The 21,118-nt window shown below is 39.6% G+C and overlaps 1 protein-coding gene across 2 annotated transcripts in view; it reads left to right on the forward strand.

Moving 5' to 3' along the window:
• The window catches only part of LOC135217411 (ras-related protein Rab-14), a 220,134-nt gene extending 207,000 nt beyond the window's left edge, over positions 1-13,134 (forward strand). For both annotated transcript variants that reach the window (XM_064253253.1, XM_064253254.1), the window contains one exon: positions 5,061-13,134. In XM_064253253.1, coding sequence (XP_064109323.1) covers positions 5,061-5,169 — 109 coding nt within the window. In that variant the 3' untranslated portion in view covers positions 5,170-13,134. The remainder of the gene's footprint in view (positions 1-5,060) is intronic.
• The last annotated feature ends 7,984 nt before the right edge of the window (positions 13,135-21,118 follow it).

Below are 21,118 nucleotides of genomic sequence, written 5' to 3' on the forward strand. Positions count from 1 at the left end.
TCCCTCAACTGTGGGATGGGCTCATCCTTGAGGACTGCCTGAAGGGGGACTTTCTCTACTAATTTCGTAGCGAACGGAAGAGAAACTTCCTCTTCCGTCGCGAAAATAGTAAAGGGTGGACTCTTGTAGGCCTGGAGTTTAGTGTTCGTACACTCCCAGTCCTCAAGGCAGTGAACCCATTCCCGCTGGGCATGATCTCTACTATACAGGACAGACTCTCTAGAGATCTTGTCTTCCCTAGTCAGAGCCGATAACAGTCAGCCTAGCATAAACCGATGAAAGGCTGCGTCAGACCCGGAGGGTAAAAACTCGAAGTCCTCAATCCTCCGAGTTCCACACTCCGGGATAGAGATCATCCCATCCTTGAAAGGAGCGTAGGCAGCTACTCTCCATGGGTTCTCCATGGGAGAAAGCTGGCAGAGAGTCGTATGGCGGGAGTTGGAGAATGCCAGTGCTTGGCACTGGGGAAACTGGAAGAGGAGCCTGAGATAGCCCAGCTACTCGGTCCTCATTCTCTCCTAACTCTGTTAGAGAGATCTTGAATCGACTGGCCTGATTGAGACAGAGTGCTCGACAACTTGTCAGCGAAAACATCTGCTCGGAATCTCGTCCCCAGGGCGGGTGAGGGAACTTGCGAGCCAAAAAAGCTAGCTCGCCCACCTGTTGCATCACCACTGCTGAGAAAGCAGAGGGATCAAAGTGCTAGGCCCTGCTCCTCCTACCGGCGTAGCCGGAGTGGAAGCGGAGGAGGCGGGAGAAGGCACTGGCACTGGCTCGGACTGTGAGCGCGGGCCTTCTCCTTAGAAGCCTTGCTTCTAGAGCTCTTTGAGTGAGAAGAGCTCGGCTTCGCTTTCACCGCGTCGGCGTAGGAAGTCGAAGACTTCCTAGCCGAAGAAGACGAAGACGACTTCCTAGAAGTTGTCTTAGCCAAAGTCTTCGGTTCTCTCTGTCCCTTCACCTTTGGAGGTACAGAGAGAGCGGGAGAGCGGGTAGGGATCTCAGATCCCACAAAGCCTTGGAAAGAAGCACTCGAAGGAGGGTGTACAGGAGAAGATCCAGGAGCACCCAAGGAAGGACCTTGGGCGCCCGACACACCTACCTCAACCAACAAATCCTCCACCCCTACCGCCATGGGTTCGATGTTAAGGTCCAGGGCAGCGACGTCCGGGACCGACTCCTGGGCAGCTACGACCCCAAAAAGGATTGCTGGAGGGTCTTGCTGGATGGAGGCTATCAGAGGGGCCGCGGACAGGGGTAACATATCCAGTCGACTTGCCCGCAGGGAAGATATGGACGGCCAGCTTCTTATCAAGAATATAAGGCTGGCCTTTGGCGGCGTTCTTCCCGAAGCCGCCCACCCACGCTTTGCAGGGTGGCGAAGGGCGACTTCCCTCACACCAGTAGCCTGAAAGAAAAGCGAGATGAGCTTCTAGTGGTGGGCACGGGGTTAACAAACTTATGACTAAGAGTTGTTAGTAAATGATAATGAAGCCTATAATGGACTTAACCCCATCTCCAGCTGACCGACCAGGTCATAGCAGATGGCGCAGGGCTTCTGGGTGCCAGACGATCATCCCGTTGAAAGACGTGGCACAGGGGCGTGAGACCTACACTCATCGTGGCCGCAGGGGTCGAACAGCGTCGCGTTACACGCTGGGTGGGACCTGGCAGTTGGTAGCCTGTAAGTGGAAAGATACATGAGTACCAGGTACACACTTACAGTCTAACAGATGCTCCGCTGGTGCCGGAGCGATAAAGTTAGATTAAACCAGAGCCCCGCCAAAATACGTGTGGTAACCAGGTTGGTTGCGTGCCCTAGGCTATAGCTCCGCTGATGGCGGAGACGCAAAGGGAAACCAACCAGGAGTGGTGGTAAAAGGAAACCACGACGTAAAATGGCGGGTATGGTAGAAATATAATAATAAACATTACACAATTCATTGTAAAATTAGGGTATATCCTTAAAATAATTATAATAATAATAATACAAACCTCTCTCCACCCGTCTACTAGAAGAGTGCACGGGTAAGAAGCAAGCTCCCTTACCGGTAGCGGGGAGAGATGTAAGGATATAGTAGGCAAGCAATCCGACCACTAGTAGTGCCCACCCCGCCCGCTAGCGGAGCCAGTAATCTATAACCAAAGGTGCCCCGGCTGCGACGGAAGGCTCCTTTCGTATAGCGAGGGAGGTGGCTGAGCAACTGGGGAGGAGGGGAGGAGAAGGTCTCGGCGTAACACGGCGGGAGAGAGAGAGGGGGGAGGGATGGCTTACTCCTCCCCGCCTCACCGACTACCCGCTCGGAGACCGGTACCTCATGAGTGGCCGCCCATATACCCCCTGCTGGGAGGAACCCCTGGTCCCTTCAGAGAGGGAGAGAGAGAAAGAGAAGGCGACTGAGGTTGTCATGACAACCAAGGGGTCCCCCAGCCCCTCCCTATACCAGAGAGGGAGGGCAGGGGCAGGGTAAGGTGCGATGGAACACGTGACCGCAAGTGGCCTAGGCCGCGAGCAACACAACCGTGAGAGGGCCACGTGAACCAGACTGTACCCAATACAAGGAACAAGCACCTAGGCTAGCCTAAACACCCTAAATATAATAAATAAATACATCGAAAAGATGGAAAAGACACTTTTAGTAAAAGAAAAAGAAAAGCCCAGGAGGAGGCAGACTGTTCCAAGAAACAGAAGCCTACTCGGAGCCAGCGATAGCCGATGAAGAGCAAGAGCCGGGATGCTGGGCCGGAATAATAATAATAGCCCTAAATACCAAACTAAAAGACATGGTAGGAGGGCTAAACTAGCTAAAACTCGATGTAAAAAACAATGAACGCAATATAGTAAGCCCATAAGTATAAGAAGTCCAGTATGGAGGACCGGGAGTTCTTAACGAGGCAGCATGGCGCCACCACGAGGCAACCGGGGAACCGTATATGACCTATTTAAGAGGAAAATACTGGTACCCGGAAGACAAAAATGAGGTAAAACCAGTTACTTATGAGTTACTTAACTTAGCGTAGCAATAGCAGAGCGTTCCATGATGGTAGAAAAGGATAATCCCGAAAATAACACAGCACAAGGAAAAATGCGTCTTGACGCTAGCGCTAAAAATTAAGGATGTCCGCTAGGGGCGCTGCTGTCCGTGGCGTCCTCTAGTAGTAGTAGTAGCGACTGCATCGCCCGTTGGTATCAGCTCTCTCTTGGGGGGATTCTGATTGGAAGTTCTAATTGGTTATTGTCTCGTGGTAGTGTTCCACACTCGCCCCTATTACCATACCGACACTTCTTTTTAAGAGTGAGCGAGTCAGTTTTTACTGACATTTTCTTAATTTTGGTTTTTTTCTCTGGTAATTTGTTAGATTAATTTTACCTAGAAAGAATGATATTAAGGATCCTTTCATAGGCCGACACGAGCTGAGCCCAGAAAGTACTATCTTGATTTTCAGAGTGAAATTTATTTTTGGGTAAATTTTTTTTTTTTTTGTCTTTTTTAATGTGATGTCATGATTTTTTCAAATGCAAAAAAAAATTAGGTTAAAGGTGAATTTCTACCATTTTCTCTGTGAAAACTTTCATTATTAGTTGAAGAATAAGTGGTGAAAATTTGAAGCAAATCCCTTCAATTGTAAGGTGGCTATAAACACTTAACTTCACTTCATAATGGGGCCTTATGGAGTCAGCACTCCCCTTAAAATCATCATTTCAGGAATTGAAACCAGAAAATTTAGTTAGACAACTAGAAAATTTAGTTTGACAGCTTAGCTAGCACAGATAAGTCCTTGACCCCAACTCAATTTACTTTGCATTGATGTATAAGTTCCCAAGTTAACTTGGTTGTTTTTATCCTCTCCAAGGCCTGTCAGTTCAACAGCACTTTGAAAGGTTGTTCTGATATATACTCGATGATGGTGTGAATAGTAACATGGTCCATGAAATAAAAGATATGGAAAAGTAGCAAAAATGTTTTGATTTTCCACTCATCAAAAGTTTTTGATTTTCCACTCATAAAAAACTGTCCTTGTAACTTTGGTAAATAAGATATTTAGATGATGACATTCATTTGGGTCATGTCAGTCATGCCAGTGTTGAAAAAAATGTCCTGATTAAAAATTTGATTATATGAGCTCAAAACCCTCAGTTGTACTTATGATTTTTATGCCTTTAAAAGTAAAGGTTTTGGACGCAAATAAGAATTGATATATGCTACAGGTTCTATGTTGAAACCTCACTTTATCATGCCACAGAGTCTGGCAAAATAAAATTTTTTACCTTTGTAATTTGAGTTTATTGAATAGAGAAAATATAGTTTACTTTTTCTTTTTTTTGTAAAAATGTTAACAATTTTGTACAATATAGCTATATAATGTAATGTAACTGATGTGCGTTGTGAAATTTTAACCTTAAAAACTTATTTTTTAAAAAGTGAGAGTGGCTTTCCTCATTCATCTGGCAATCATGTGCTCAGAAGTTCCAAGATGCTTAACCTCTTTTGCTGCAGAATTGATTTGGGTGTCTTTTTTTTTCCCTTGAAAGTGTGTGTTGCATACCATAAAACATGTAATGATATAGAAGTGATCTATACTCATAGGTTACACAAATTAGGATAATTGGAAATCAAAATGCTTTGTTTTTATGTATATGTATTAGTGACACTAACCATCCTTTCTGTGCACCAGTCAGTTTTTAATATATTAATTTTCCGTACAAGCAGTGCCTCTTTTGTACTCGATAGGTAAGATATACTTCAAGACAAGGAACGACACCAAGTGATTGCAAATGTAAATAGTTTACGTCCTCGTACATTCTCCTCCGCCTCTTTTTTTAATTATGAAAACTGGTATGATGTTATTTTTGGAAAAAAATATGGCAGTGTATTCCACTTGATGGCCTTTTTGATGTAGGTACTGGTAGAGGCTGACCACCACAATGTCCATTAAATTGAGATGCTACTTTTTGTATTTTTTACTGTTGTCTCTTCCTTTTTTTTTGTGATATTTATCTTTCAGTTTGAAATTCCTTATGAATGCATAGTAGTATATCATTTTCTTTTTTTCTTTTGCAGCTTGGATTTGAATGCAGCTGAATCTGGGGTGCAGCATAAACCAACTCAGCCGGGTCGAATAAACCCGAACAATGACTCTCAGCAAAATCGTGATAATTGTTCCTGCTAAGCTCCGCCCCAGCTCCTAATTGTGCCCTTTTAAAGAAATTGTTGGTGTGAAACAGAGAGAGATGACTGAAATTTCCAGGATGTTTTGTATGTGATTATGGAAAACTAACATTAGTTTTCTTTTTCAAATTTTGTACGATATGGTTCTGGAAAATCACACTATTTAAGAAATCAAAGCTTAAATGACTTATTTATCATGTAGGCCAGTGACAGACATGATAAAATTTGCCATAAGTGAAGTGTATCAGATTAACAAAATTTTTTGGGGAGTTTGATTTTCATAATGTCCATTGCGAAGGTTTCATTTTTGTTTACAACACGATCTTTATATCATAATGTTGCTGATTGTTTTTATGTATTACATCCAGTTTCATAAAAGAAAAAAGTAAAAAATGTGGCTTTTATTAGAAATATATAATTTAGGTGGAGTGTATATTGGTACTGTATTTTAGTTCAATTTGAATTTTATTGTTTTTCCTTTATTTACAAAGAGGAATTTTATCATGAAATTTTTAATTGATACTTTGAATTAATTGTTTATATCTTAAAGTATGCTCTAGAGTAAGTGCTAGTGCAGTATATAACAAGAGTTCAAGTACTGAGAGGAAAGTTTGACATGACTATAAATGTATATGCATATATTTGAATATAAAATATCTTAGAAAGCAGGTACGTATTTTGTTCATATGAAGAAAGCTTTTTGAATGATCTTGCATCCGATCAAGTCAGTAAAATTCATTCTGGAATTCATTGATTGGAATATGATTTGCAAAAGGAGTAGCATTTGGGTATGAATTTTTATATGCTTTATGCTGATTAGAATATGTATACAATAATATACAGGAAAATAAATTTTTACATCTTTTTAAATGGATTCTGGTTCTAAAGAATGATACCAAAAAATAATTAATTTTCTGTTTTTGTTGGAAAATGTTAGAATACATCTGAATGATGTGGTATAGACATTTGCTAGCTGATAGGAAAATAATTGATGTGTGACCAAGTGAATTCAGTTATGCCAGAAATTATTAGAAATTATCCAGTCATCACTGAGGTACATAGGTTGCTCAGACCAATTTTGTGATGGTATCTTTCTTAATGGCTTAGCGCATCCTTTACACTGACAGATATCACCAGTTTGGCCAATGCTTTCTCTCATCTATTTTGGAAATGTCAAGGTAATTTTTTTCCTTGGTCTATGTTACTTTTACATTATTATCAGTAGTAATATTGTATTTATTTGTATTATTAATATTGTGATGGCATAATTTTGTTTTAATTTTGACTATCCATCTCTCATTGATTTTGAGATTAAGCTTTTTTGTTATCTAGGTCAGCTGTATTACTGGGTAACAACAAGCCATATATATTGATTACATCAAAGGCTTAATCCCTAATGAACCTTCATTTGAGGAACACACTTGAGTACGGTAAGCTGCACAAGATACATATGAATATGTTTTCTTTGATTGAAGATGTGACTATCATAAACTGAATTTATTTAGATGTGCAGCAAACTCCTCCTTGTGAGGTTGTTTAAGTCTGTAGTTGTAGTTCTGCAGCTCAAGGTGCGTCTCCATTACCCAGGTCAGCCAATGACTACATGTTTTCACCAATCGGCATGATTTTTAAAATATTGGAAAATAAGAACTGTAGCATATAGAACTTGTATTCAGATATAATAGATTTTTCATTCTGCTGCTGCATCATGTCTGTGAGACTATCATCATAGGTATATAGTGTTCATCAGGATTTTATAACTTACAAGAGTTAGAATTTTTACCTTCATCTGTTTAGTGCAGTAAGTACCAATAACAGACCCAACATTAAAGGCAGTCAACTCTTATCAGTAGATAGTTTTATTTTAGGGGTTTTGTGGCCTATTGAATACACCTGCTGGAATGAAACGTGATGCTGCATGAGTGAATGTGTAGAGGTGGCAGGCTTAGATCTTATTGTGGAGATGTGAGACTATTGTCAAAATAAAGAGTTGCTTTGAAGTTTCACAGGTTTGTGATTGGAAATACTACTTGTTGATTTTCTGTGATGGCAAATATTTTGAATTTGGCAGTTTATAAGATTCGAGTGGAGGGACTAATTTACACTTATTTTTGTATTTGACTAACACTTTCAATACCATGATACTCCTAATGCTTAATTTAGATTTTGAGATCTGATTGAGTGTAATTGCACTAAAATTTTTGGATTCATCATTCTAATGAAATTTGAAATAACTTATTTTAAGTAACTGGATCATTTCTACCCTCATAAACTGGAGAAAACAAATGTTTTTGTAAATGTATAAATATACTTTTGTGATAACATGATCCCAGATGGATTTATTCTTTCGGACAAGGAGAGAATAGTAAAAAAGAACATAATCCAACCTCTCTCGAAGTGCTCTCAGATGTAATGTATTATGGTTGGCCAGCTCTTAAGTCATTTGGGTAGATGACCAGGATGTAGGAAAAACTAGTCCATTTTTTTCAAGAGAAGAGTTGTGAGTTGTATGATTTTTTTTTTCTTCATTTTTTTGGGGGATAAATACTGTTCCTGGTTAAGTACAGTAAGTAGTGATTTGCTTATAAAAGTAATAGAAATGTATAGTATGTAATAAACTCAAATGGTCCTTGAAAAGTAGTGCAGCAAAATATTTGTTTTAAATTTCGTCATTATGATGTAATATCCGAAAAAAAAAATTTGCTGGTGGTCATGATGATCATAATGATAAGGTGAGGATTACTTGTGATTTATTGCTGGAAGGTATTGAAGTAGGATACAAGAGGTTACCAAACTTGGAAAGATAGGAAATGCATTTACTTGAAAAGTTAGTAACATTTATCTTTTGGGAATATCATGCATTGTTTTTGGTGAACTACTTTAATTACTGTAGCATTGTTTTTCCCTAGAGAGGTTTTCAAGCAATAGTAAAGTTACAAAAATGAACATATAAGTTTCTGAAAAAATATGAATGATTTGTTATCTCCTTGGATAGAGCAGGAGGCGCTTGCACATTTAGCACGAATCTTCCTTAAAAATCAAATTCCTTACTGCGTAGGAAGTTATTGTATATATACATAATGTATTAAAAGAAATTTTCCCCAAATTCAGTGTAAATCCAGCGTAACTATAATAATCCCTTTTGGGAGTATTTGATACAATAGTGGTACATACATGTATTTAGTGGCATGTCTGCATCAAAGCTTTCATATTTATACTAACATAGATACTATCCTGTTCATGTATTTACACTTTACAGTGCATAGATAATAGAAATGCATCAGCTATAGAAGAAAGGAATGAAGAACTTTAATCAATAAACGTCTAGCTCTATCACACAACAACAAAAAAAAAAAGAAAATTTAAATAACCTAACAATGGCTCTAAACTCAGCAAAGAAAACAGATAGGGCAGAAGACACATGGCTCTAAGAGGAAAAGAAATAGCGTGGATAAAATATGACTGGAAATTGCATAGATGAAACTATTGCAGAAATCAAAGTACATAATGAAAAAATGTTTGAAAGTAAATTGTTTTGTCTAGAAATGTTCATTGCTGAAATGGAAATGGTCCGAACAAGTGATGGAGTGTTAACGCTGCAGATATAATGGGAGCAAAATTTTTGGAGGATAGGGTTTATGGTGCAAGTTTTGTAGAATGTTTGAAATTGTGAAAGTTTAAAGCTTTTGTGTTCTTTCAAATGTACTACATATATACTTCAGTTGTCAGTTCATTATAGTTGGTTGCCAGTCAGTACCTTAGCATTTATTTCTCTTGTTACAGACACTTTAGTAAGTCTTGCCTGGAATGCGTTCTTCCTCATAGATTTCCGCAGGAGGCTTTTGCCTTATTTTTCTGTAATCAGCCGTAGTTATTCATATTATAAGCAGCAGGTCTTCATATTAAGCAGCAGGTCTTCAACCACTCATAAATCACTGTTTTCCTATATATGTACACTTGCAGTACATAGGAATTATCATTTTAAGTGTGGTTTTAATATAACTACTGTGCAGTAGTTTTACCAAATAGATTTCATCATCTGTAATTAGCCTAGTCATGTTTTCACTGATGGACTGGATTCCAGTTCCCATATGAATAGGAGAGAATAGTATATACATATACATACTGCATATGTACCATATAATTACACTTTGCCCGAGTTAACTGTATGTGCAGAGAACATCACCTGTATTGCTACTTTATAGTTAGATTATTATTTCTTATGGTCTTTAGTCAGGGCAGAGTCATTTATATCAAGCTGACAAGTATTTGGTTGATGCTGAAAGATAAAGGCTTGGTCTGTAGAATTTGTTTCAGTTATATCAAACCACGTCAGGGGGAATTCACTCACAGCTTAGTTAATGATCCCTCAGCAGTGTCATTGTTAACTATTTAAAGGGTTTTGTTATAGCCTGGTTTTATTGATCCTGTGTGTGTGAAGTTCTGTAATGAAAAAGTGCTAATGTCTTGAGTTCCTTTGTTGGGGTGGGAAACAGACTGCTTATTGGAGGTTAGTACATTTTTTGACCTAATATTGCTTGCAAAATGGAAGATGAAAAAGGTAAGTGAGGTATAGTCCTAGAGAAGACATCATTTTTATGTGATATAATAAATCTAATAGTGATCTTATGGTATATCTTGTATGAAGTATTTATTACTGTAATTTGTTAACATAGTGTTTAATATCCTTATACCCTGATTTTTTCATTCCATATGTGGGTATCCTTAACCTGGTTAGTCAGCAGGTGTGTTGGGCATGGGGTCCTTATTTTCTTATTGTAGGTCATTCTCTTGGCTGTTGGATGATGGTGGGGTGTAAATGTTCAGGTCTTGCTTGACATTTATCAAATATCGAAGGAATGCACTTGTCATTCTTACTACATAACTTCAGTTTGTAAATTCATAGACCTAATTGTCCTTCCCAAATATGCTGAGTAATGTCACCATTTCACCAACAACCTTTGCAAATTGGAGCAGCCTTTTAATTTTGTTGATCATTCTTGAAATTTTAAATGTGTTGCCACACCCTGTATCAGCTGATTGAAACTATATATTGAGAATTATAACTAGGAGTAATGTAAGATATGCTAGCATAGTCACTTAGCATTTTACGTTTACAGTATTACTATGCTGTATAGAGTACATATATTTTCTTCTGTTTGGGGATTCATGTTTTAATATTTTATGTTGAGAGGAAAGGTTGTTGGTATAGAATTTTTTATTGATTTGCACTTTTCACAGATGCCATGCTAGCTTAATTTGGAACTGCTAGCAGTTGCACAACTTTGAAGACCAAGTTTTGGACTGCTGCCTAGTTGTATCTACATTGATCTGCAGACCGTATTGAATGTAGTTATTATGAATATGTATAATCATGATATATACATGTGATGCATCTGTATCTGTTGTTGCATAGTGTCAGGAGTGACTATAGACATGACCAGATGTTATTCCTCATTTGTCTGGTTCATAACTGTGATAAAATATGTTTAATCCACAGTTGTTCCCTAGTCCAGCATATGTGCAAATGTGCAAACATCTGTCCATTTCTTGTATCCCTAGATATCATAGCAGTGAATGTGTTCAGTGTACACTTATAGTTATAACTAAAGATATATGCTTGCATATTTTTTTTATATAAATAGTTGCTTCATTGCATATGAAGTGCTATGTAAGAGCTCTTTATCTTTAAAGCATAGATATTGGTAACAACTATTTTTTTTTTATAATTGGAAATTCATATACATTATTTGGTTTTTTCATTTTATAAAGATAAATTTGCTAAGATTTATTATAAGTAAGTTTTTAAAACTTGTATGAAACAATTTACCACAGAAGGTTTTATGCTGTGAAACAATGTTGTGTGTCTTGGTAGGTGGCAGAAATGGTCATTTCTCAAGAGGTACAGGTGTGCACCACAATTTTTAGAGATTCTAATCATGCTAGCCATTATTTTTATTTTTTTATTTATTCTTATTTACTCTAAATTATAATTTTGACAAGGAGACAGTTCATACAAATGGTAGATTTTTATTTGGAACATGGCATTTTTTATTTGATCATTGGTAATGTGGATTTGTTTAGAAAACTATGTTGAGTGTGTATATTTTTGGTATTACTGTAGTGTAATATAGTATTGTTATTATTATTATTATTATTAGAATTAATCACTGACAGTTGTTACTTGTGAGAAAAGTAATATTGTCTTTAAAGATTAATATGGATTTTAAACTTTTTAAGTACTGTTGCAGTCATTAGTTGCATTTGTTGAGAATTGAAATTGCCTTTCCTTCCTTTCCTGCAGCTTTGGCAAGAATTCCAAACAAACTTAAATGATTTTTATATTCTTTTTATAAATGCTAGATCATCACTGTAGTTATGTTCATAAATGCACACTTTGTGTGGTTGTATATATTTATAAATATATACAGTAAAAATATATATCTCAGGCTCTAGTTAAATGACATGATAGTAAAAGTAATTTTTTTCTTTAAAATTTTACTGCTTTGATTGTCTTTCAGCTTTTGCAACCTTTCCATCTCTTTCCCCTCCATTATCTCTGTCAGCTGTAGGTGCCGGACCCACTGTTGACCACCTTATTGACGATACCCAGCACAGCACTCTGTTGTGCTGTTGTGTGAGAATATTCGTTATTTAATTGTATATATATGTAATCATAAATGAGGTGTATGTACTCACCTGTGAAGTATATATATATATTTTTTTCTGTAGAATAAAAATTAATGAAGGAGTTGCCAGTTGAACTTTGTTATTGCTTGAGAAAAACCGCATCAACAATCAGTCGTTCAGGCAGGCACAGGCTCCTAATAGCATCAGTTATCACTGTGTTTGTTGTTATTTTCAGTTTGTGCTTTTGGCATGAGGATAACCACCTGTTCTTATTTGTTTACTTAAGGGGTGCAAGAAATTTTATTTACTCTTTAGTACTGTATTTTGTATAAAAAGGAAATATTTGTTTTTATTGTAATGCAAGTTCTATGCTTGCTTTGCCTTAAAGAATCTTTATTCCATAAAGAATTTGTATTCCAGTTGTCTTGGGGGTGCTCCTGGTAGGTATTTTGTTGATTCAAGTGACGAACTTTGATCATTGGCACCATAGGGTCCATGATGATGCAGGACAAACTGGGATATGCTCTCTGCCTTTTTGAAGGAAATTTATGATATAACAGGAACAGCACTAATAAGAATTTCAATAGTCTGACGCTATCCATTTTTATTGAGCTCAGCGCATATTAGTTCAGTAGCCAAGCGAATTGATTGATAAGAAGCACTTTCATATTACAGGACATCATCACCCTGCTTGTTTAAAAAAATACATGCTGGCTTGTCTGATAGGTTTTGAGTTCTCGGTCTCTAGGATTGATTAACTGCAGTACTAAATATCATCATTTTAATTATTGTTGACTTGTAGTAATTTTACTGCAGAAGTGTCTTTTAAACTTACAAAGGATTTAACACAGCTGCAAACTTTGCTCCATATTGATATTCATCGTAGAGTTCTGTTGTGCCACTTAACATCTTAAGTGTAGTGGTATCTTTTCATGTCATTAGGTGGCATCAGTTTTCTAGGCAGCATGGTCTATTTTCCACAAACAATTATCCGTATCATCCCTTTTGGAATTAATGTATACGGGTGTTCACCGGACTTTGGATTTTTTTACATTTATATATTTTCAAGTGAAATTGACTACTGGGCAAACTACTCTAGACTTTTGAGTATGTATAGTTTTCATTTCTATGTTCGTTATTGACTGAGATAACTCATTTTCTTTGAGAAGGCAGATTTAGAATTAGATTCAAATGCATTGTAAGCTTAGAATACAGAGGAGGAACCATCCAGCCTGGAAAGCACATATGAAATGGAATAAGCTTGTGTTGCTGTCTATATTGTAAGATTTGTGTACAAATATTAGAAAGTTAGTAATAAATTTGTACAAGTGTAGAATGACTTATTCTTTTACCCTTAGCTCTTCACCTTCAGCTGGGGGAGGCACCTATGTGTAAAGTATGCTCTGACAAGAGTACTTGTGGATAATTTTGTTTCTTCGTTCTACCTACTTCTTCTTAAATGTTAATTGGCAAAACACAAAAGAAAATGTACATGATTATGATTTTGATTGCTCAAAAAAAAAGGGCTAAGCTCTCATCCTGTCAGACTTTTCCTCCCCCCATTAAACAGTGGGTTATGTTAAGGTGGCAAATTTCAGTAAATAACGTCACCTAATTTGCCATAAATTATGCATCTTTTGGTATTGGGCAATTAATTAGAATGGATAGAATTTCATTGTAATGTTGGGTAATGAATAATGAAGCTGCTACACAAGGAAAACAGGTAGTGTATGTATGTACGTAACAACCAAGGTCTAAAGTTTAGTAACAACTGTCATGAATTGACCTGTTATAAATGATTCGGTCTACTACATCCATGCTTATGTAGGTATTCATGTAGGAGATGGGCACATTACTCAAATCTGTAATGCTTTCCCTAGGTCTTTTGACATAATTCTCCCGTAGGGGCCAGGTGAGAACCAGTTCTAGAGCTCTGATACTGTTAAACATCAGACCTGGAAGTATTTCGCCTCAGCTGCTGACCTAACAAATAGCAGTCAAGCCTCATATTTTCTCATGGTAACTGTTTCATTAATATTTTTTCTATCAAATTAGACACTGATGAAAATCTGAAGATTTAGATTGTGGGAAATTCTGAACTTGAAACTTTGATGGAGGGTGGAGTTGGATGGCATTCCTCTCAACCTGTGAAACTGGTTGAGTAAGAGAAACTTTTCAGTCAAACTTCCTTCAGCACTAGACCTGATCGTGATAGACTGATGACCTTGAGGCAATGAGGATAAGTATACGTTCAGGTGGGTCTCATTGAACAGTTCCTTTTAAAAGACAGAAATATTGCTGCTCCCCTTGTAGGGCATTCCTGGATGGAGAAAGCCATCTTGAATGAATGAATGCATTTTTTGTACATGAATGTTACCTTAATACACGACCTTCTATCTGTATCATGCCTCTGATTCTCCCTTTGGATCCTCTTAAAGTCAAAACCTAAAGGAGCCAACAGCCATACCACATTGAAAGCACCACTTCTTGTCCAACCAAACATAAAGAAATTGAAATAACTTGAAAAACTTTTGAGGTAAACAAATTTCAGGCACGATCCAACCTTGACTTTTGATTCTCTGAAAGGAAACAAGATTTGGCCAAGATTCCTAATACAGTCATACCCCTACATATGAAAGTTCCTACGTACGAAAAATCCTGGTTATGAAGGCAAAGACGAAGATTTTTTTGCTTCTGTGTATGAAAATAATTCAGGTTGCAAAAGGATTCGCCCAGGCCGCCGAGAACAATCTTAAAACTCACCCGCTGCCAACTCGGTAGACTCGCCACCTTCCTCCCGCTCTCCCATTGGTTCCTGATGCTAGTTACCACCACAAGATCCTGCTCTCCTATTGGTCAGCATCTATCCCATCATGCATCTATGTAAGGGAGTTCCTCGACCATTTCGTTCCGGCAGTGCTGTCGTACACACGTGGAATTTGTTCGTTCACGTAGATTTCGTTCGTTAACGTAAATTCATGTTAGTTATTTCGTAATGTTTAGTGTTAATGTTTTCTGCCATTTTTTAATGTGTTTTGTAAAGTTAAGTGTTCCTGCTTTCTGCCATTTGTCCTCCTCCTCTGTCACCACATTCTGACATAGCCTCACTCGAAAGGTAAGGTTCCACATTGTACTACATACGTACGCACATGTACGTACAGTATTTCTTGTACCCTGTACACTAATACTTTATTTACAGGTACAGTAACGGTTAGGTTAGGTATTGAATTCGTCCAAATTGTTGTATTTCATTGTTTATTGGTCAATTTAGCTTTATTATAAAATTTACTATGATGTTTTTGTAGGGCTTGGAACAAATTAGGCAATTTACATGTAAAACATAGTTTTGGATACGAAAAAATCAGGTTACGATGGCCACTTCGGAACGGATTAATTTCGTAACCTGAGGCACTACTGTACTGCAAATTGAAAACCATCTTAAGTAGATGGTCAACAACTGAAATGACTCTGGCAAAATACAGATAATGGTTGATAGAAGCAAATACCAGGAAATCAATCAGAATTTTCTTTTAATATAATCTGGAGATATTAAGTAAATTAAGTAACTAAGCTGTGATTAATCACAAGAAACAATCATGGTAAATAATGATTACGAACCAGTTGACCAATTGAAAATGTATTTAGACACATGAACAAGGTACAATAATGTAAATGACTGTAAAATCTGTATTACCCCAAGTAGTAAGAATAAACATAATTCTTTAAAAGGAGCAGAAATAAAAATTTGAAGGACAAGACTTGTTGACGAAATCTTCTGCAGCAATGTTGCCAACATTAAACCTCCTATCAAGACGTTTTAATATATCAGTAGAAATTATAATCGTGAGTAACAAGTACATATCGAGCTGGTCTGACGTGGAAGTTGCGTGATAGTTCTGAATTTAAAAGTGCTCTTATTATTTCGTTTGTAACGTGTTCTTTATTTTTGAAAGTTGTACTGTAGGTTGCATTTTTAATTCACAAAAGTTTTGCACCTGAGAAACTTGGTTGTAGAGATTTTGTTGTAAATCTGGAATTTTGGAACTGCTGGAAGGGATGTACATAACCCTGCTGCAGAGCCCATCGTGCTCACTCTTCTAGGAACAAAACATGTCAGGCATGTGGCAGGTGTGTTCGGCATTAGGAAGCTGGTCACTAGCTAGATCCTGCTTGAAAACCTAAGTATGTTTACTGGTCTGTCATTTGTATCTTGACTTAGAGCCCATCGTTGTTTTGTATGGAAGTGTATCATTTCCAGTAGTAATGCTGTATATGTTTACTTGATTAAGACAAAGCAAGGAAGTTTTGTCAGTTTTAAGGTGGTTTTTGTATCTTGGTTGACAGCCTGCATGTGGTCAAGAGTTCATTCTTTGTTCCTTGAATTGTTTAAGAGTAGGTCATTCGTAGCGATAGCCTACATTGTTCATTGCAATGCAAAACCCTGAGTACCTTGGTGCATCTCCTTTTCTGTGATTTTCTTGATTCCTTTTCATGTGACCTCATGGTCACCAGTTTTTGTAAACCCAGCTATTAGTGTTGGAATAATGTCCTTGTAAATTTGATTGTATTTTGTGATTAACATAAAATCAAAATAGCTTGGGTACATTTTTTGTACTTTATATTATATTTTTGTATTAAAATTTTGAAATTGCCCTCGTGTTTGTGTAGCCACCACCTGTTTGTTCTGGTTCAGTGTTGGTGTCTTGATTAGATTTTGTGTCATGCCCAGAACATTGGGCAAGACCCAATTCACTGTGCTGTCGTCGAGAAGAATTTAACTTAAAATTAATTATGGTAAACTGTTCCTATACAATACACAAACCCTCGGTCCTTTATGTTAGGAATTACTTTTGGCGAAGCTGGAAAACAGCCGCTGGACTGAAACCAGATGGTTAAGTAGTTTAATCACCGTTCAGTTGGTGGGAGTCCCGACCAAACATAATTGTTCCTATTTGCTTTTGGCCGTTGCCTGATGTAGATGTGTGCTCTTCGCTCTCTGCCTCTGCCTGACTGTTGCTAGCAGTATTTTCCCGGTGGGATCTTTTCTGTTTTTGGATGCTGGAGTATTTGTGTTTTTGCTTTCAATATGCAAAACCCAAGAATCAGATAAACCTACACATAAAGCCACTATACCCCAGCATGTGTGTCCTTGGGTTGGTGGTAAGAGGTGTAACAACTTTTTTCTCCTCTGGTGGTGTTGACCCTCATTACCTCTATACTGCCAGCAAGGGGTGTGATTGTAATCCTAAACTCCCTTGTGACAAGTGTCGTTTCTGGTTGCCTGTGCAGCGGGTGAAGTTTGCTGGGAGGAAACGATATCGGAGGAAGGATGCTAAGGTGTTGTCTAAGAGTCAACGGCCCCGATGACTCTCTAGATAACTGACCCTTCATTCGTTTCTCTCTCCTGGCAAACTTCCCTTTCTTGCTCTCTCTCCTTCATCTGATTCATCAAATGAAGAGACTCGGGGGAGTGGGCTATCAAAAGCAGTCTCTGCTTGGGGGCCTCTGGTCACTCCGAGGGGGAAGAGCCTCCCTCAAAATGGCAAGAGACTCCCACCACTAACCCAACTCTTGATTCTTCAGGTGTGGTGGAGGAGCAACCATCGGATTTGTCATCAGCTTGGCACTCGCTAGGACTTGTGGGTAATCCTTCCTTGAAAGTCCTACTGGTTCACCTCGCATAATCCTGTGGTTACACACGTAGTGGAGACCCCAACTACCAACACTGTGCCTACCTCGGCTTTCGCAAAGGTACCGACAATGGTATCCTGCCACCACCAGATGGCTACCAATCCCTTGGTGGTGATGGGGACAGCTGTACATCTGCCAGCCCCTCGAGTCACAGTACCTCTGTCTCCTGGCTTTTTCATGTCTCCACCCACGATTGCTGTGCCTACTGCTGCATCAGGTATTGTCTCCACTACTGCCACTACCCCCACAATAGTGGAGACCCATTCTATTCCTGCTGATCCTGTTGTCTGAGACACTCCTGCGGCTCCTTCTGCACCGGGCGTTTTCCTGTGATACCTGCTGCTCCTGCCTGGATGGAGTGCCTGACCACCATTTTGAAGAAGGTGATGAACAGGAAATCAAAGAAGAGGTCCCGAAAGGTGTTATCTTCATTGTCGTCATCTGCTGCCTCCTCCCCTTTTTCTTCCAAGGCTTCTTGGTCAAGGAAGAAGGTTGCTGCTCTCCCCCACTAAGAAGTCTCGTCACGAGACTTCCAAGGAGCTGCCTCCCTCCATTGGAAGCAGTGAGTTCTCTCGACTCTCCACTGCCTTCGGCCTCTGGAACCGATTTGCAGGCCTCACCTAGGTCTAGCATTTGAGGGACCAAGAGCATGCAGGCTTTGGTCAAAGCCCCCACCACCAGCTCTAAGAAGTTGGCTTCAAAGACTGGTGCTGCATCTGGTGCCCGGTCTGACCAAGACACTCCAAATGTTCAAGTCTCTGCAGAGTCTCGAACATCCCTAGCTTGTGAGGAGAGACCTCTCTCCATACCAGTAAGGGCTCAGGGTAAAAGAAAGAGTCGAAACACTCAGGTGCCTCAACTCTCCATGCCAGTACTTCCACCAGTACTCTGCCGGGTGCTTCGGCCTCGGAGAAGTGTGGGGCATGTTGTGAGGATAGTGCAAGTTCTCACTGGCCAGCTGCTCACTCAACTCTGACCAGGCCCCCATTGTGTTCACGCAATTAGTTGGACTTGGCAAAGTTGAGTGCACGGCTCGACCAGGTCAAGCCAAGTATTTGCCGTGGCTCACGTGAGCCTCTCCGCTCTCCTCAGGGCAACGCTTCACCGAGGCAAAAGTGTTCTCCTAGACTCGTATTGACATCATCACCATGGGTTGGTGACCACATATGACTCACCTCTCGTGTCAGTTCTGCTGACAGGACAGGTGAGAATGCCTGATCCTCCTCACCTTTTGCATCAACCTCCTGGGGTTTTACTGGAAGGCGTGAGTCAGACAGGAGGAACTCCAATGAGTGTTCTCCTCAGAATTCTACTACAAAGACCTATGTTCCTGGCTAGGTTCTTGGCTCAGCCCGGTCATACCCCCAAGTAGTGTAGGAAGGATCACTGGGGTCTGGTGAGGTCCTCCCTTCTGTAGGGAGAGTAGATCGGGAGGAATGCACCCTGGAAGGACTCGAGGGTCCTCTACCCCTGAATGCAGACACCCCTGAGATACAGAGGACATTTTCAGCGATCACTGAGCTGATTTGTTGTCACAATGATCTCGCGGTAAGGAACCATGGCCTCATTTGTGGATCGTCTGTCACGCCTCAAATCCTTTTGTGGTCTAAAACGGGAACCCAAGGTTTCAGTGGGGCTGCCGTGGTCCGTGCTTGCTGAGAGGGTTCTTGACCAAGTGAATTATCTTGTTTCTGGGCAAAAGAATTTGCTATGGTCAAACCTCTTTGATAAAATACTTCTTTCGTCTTTGCCTCATCAGGAGCACTATTATGTCCCCCCGGAAAGGTCCTTGCCAACTAAGCATGTTGAATGGGACCTGGTTTGTCTAGGCCTGGGTCTCTCATTGCAGCAGTTTACTGCAGAAGGAGTCTCCCTTTTGCAGCAAGAAGCAGTCTAATGGTTGGATCTGTGGTCGTTCACAGTATCCAAAGTGGCTGCTTCCTCAGGTGATGTCATTCTTGGGGAGGAATCCGCTTTCGGGAGACCATACCAGTCTGGAGGTAGGGCTATTTCCTACCTGGTCTTCCAGACAACAAACCTAGTACTGAGGAGAGGGATGCTGTCTTGAATTGGATCGCTAGATCAGGAGGTCCCGAGTCTGCATTGACCTCAAGGAATGGAACATTGCTGGTTTCCTCCTTTCTCTTTTCTAGAGAGTTGGTGGATGCTGCGATGGACAAGCACCATGTTGAGGGTAATGACCAGTTTGTTCACCAGGCAGTGACCAGAAGCTCCGGGTCTTTTGGGTCATTGTGGCCTGACCTTCCTTGGCCCCTAAGAAGTCCCAGACTTTGAAGGGTGCCCACAGAAAAAGCCAGCCTTCTTCTCCCTCTGCCCAGCCCCAGTCACAGCCCTATCAGCCCTCTTTCCTGTCAAGTAAAAATAAACCTGTTTCATATTAGTGGTCTATAGCTTTAGTTTACTTTTGTGGTTCCTTGCTGACGTGTCTCGTATTACAGCTGTAGACTCGCCAGATTATGGTACAATGCTTGATTCTTTGAATATGTTACTTATGATGCCCCTTTGTATGTTATGTGCTTTGTGTATATTCTTGGTTATACTGTCTTTCATAAGGAGTGTGATTTATGTACCTTCTTAGTTAACTCAAGTGTTTATTTATGTTTATGTCTGTGTTCAACAACGTGTTTTTTTATTTGCAGGTTGAACTTAGATTTCAAAGGCCCAGTTCCCTCTCAATCTAGAAACAAGTACCTCCTCACTGTTGTGGATGAATTTTCAAGGTTCCCGTTTGTTTTCCCTTGTGCAGATATGACCACTAGAACTGTCATCAGTTGTTTGGTGCAACTTTTTGCTTTGTTTGGCATGCCAGCGTACATCCACACTGACAGGGGTGCATGTTTTATGTCTGAAGAGCTGAAGGATTTCCTGTCAACCTCCAAAGTACCTTCAGGATTACTCCAAGTGAACTTAACTGAGAAGGGAAGAATGTGATAAAAATAAACCTGTTTCATATTAGTGGTCTATAGCTTTTGTTTACTTTTGTGATTCCTTGCCGACGTGTCTCGTATTACAGCTGTAGACTCGCCAGATTATGGTACAATGCTTGATTCTTTGTATATGTTACTTATGATGCCCCTTTGTATGTTATGTGCTTTGTGTATATTCTTGGTTATACTGTCTTTCATAAGGAGTGTGATTTATGTACCTTCTTAGTTAACTCAAGTGTTTATTTATGTTTATGTCTGTGTTCAACAACGTGTTTTTTTATTTGCAGTGTACTACTGTAGTGGAATTGTTTACTGAATAAAACCTTAATTCTGGTTACACCGGGTTTACTTCAGGGGACAAGGGGAAAAAGGAGATGGGAAGATGCTAGAGGTAGCATTCTCCTCCATCTGCTGCCACTGGTTGGAGGTGCCTGCGTCATAGACCTCTCTACCTTGAACCGATTTGTTCTCAGACTCCGTTCACCATGGAGATGGTGTGCTCAGTGTCCCGCCTCCATCAGGGAGAACGATTTCGTGCTTGTGGTAGATCTGAAGGATGCGTATTTTCAAATACCCCTCCATCAGTCCTCCCGCAAATACCTTCATTTTATCCTAGGGGCGATGGTATACCAGTTCAGAGCACTCTGTTTCGGGCTTTCAATCACTCCTAAGGTGTTCACA

Source organism: Macrobrachium nipponense, chromosome 7 (genome assembly GCF_015104395.2).
Source record: "Macrobrachium nipponense isolate FS-2020 chromosome 7, ASM1510439v2, whole genome shotgun sequence".
Taxonomy (NCBI): Eukaryota; Metazoa; Arthropoda; class Malacostraca; order Decapoda; family Palaemonidae; genus Macrobrachium; species Macrobrachium nipponense.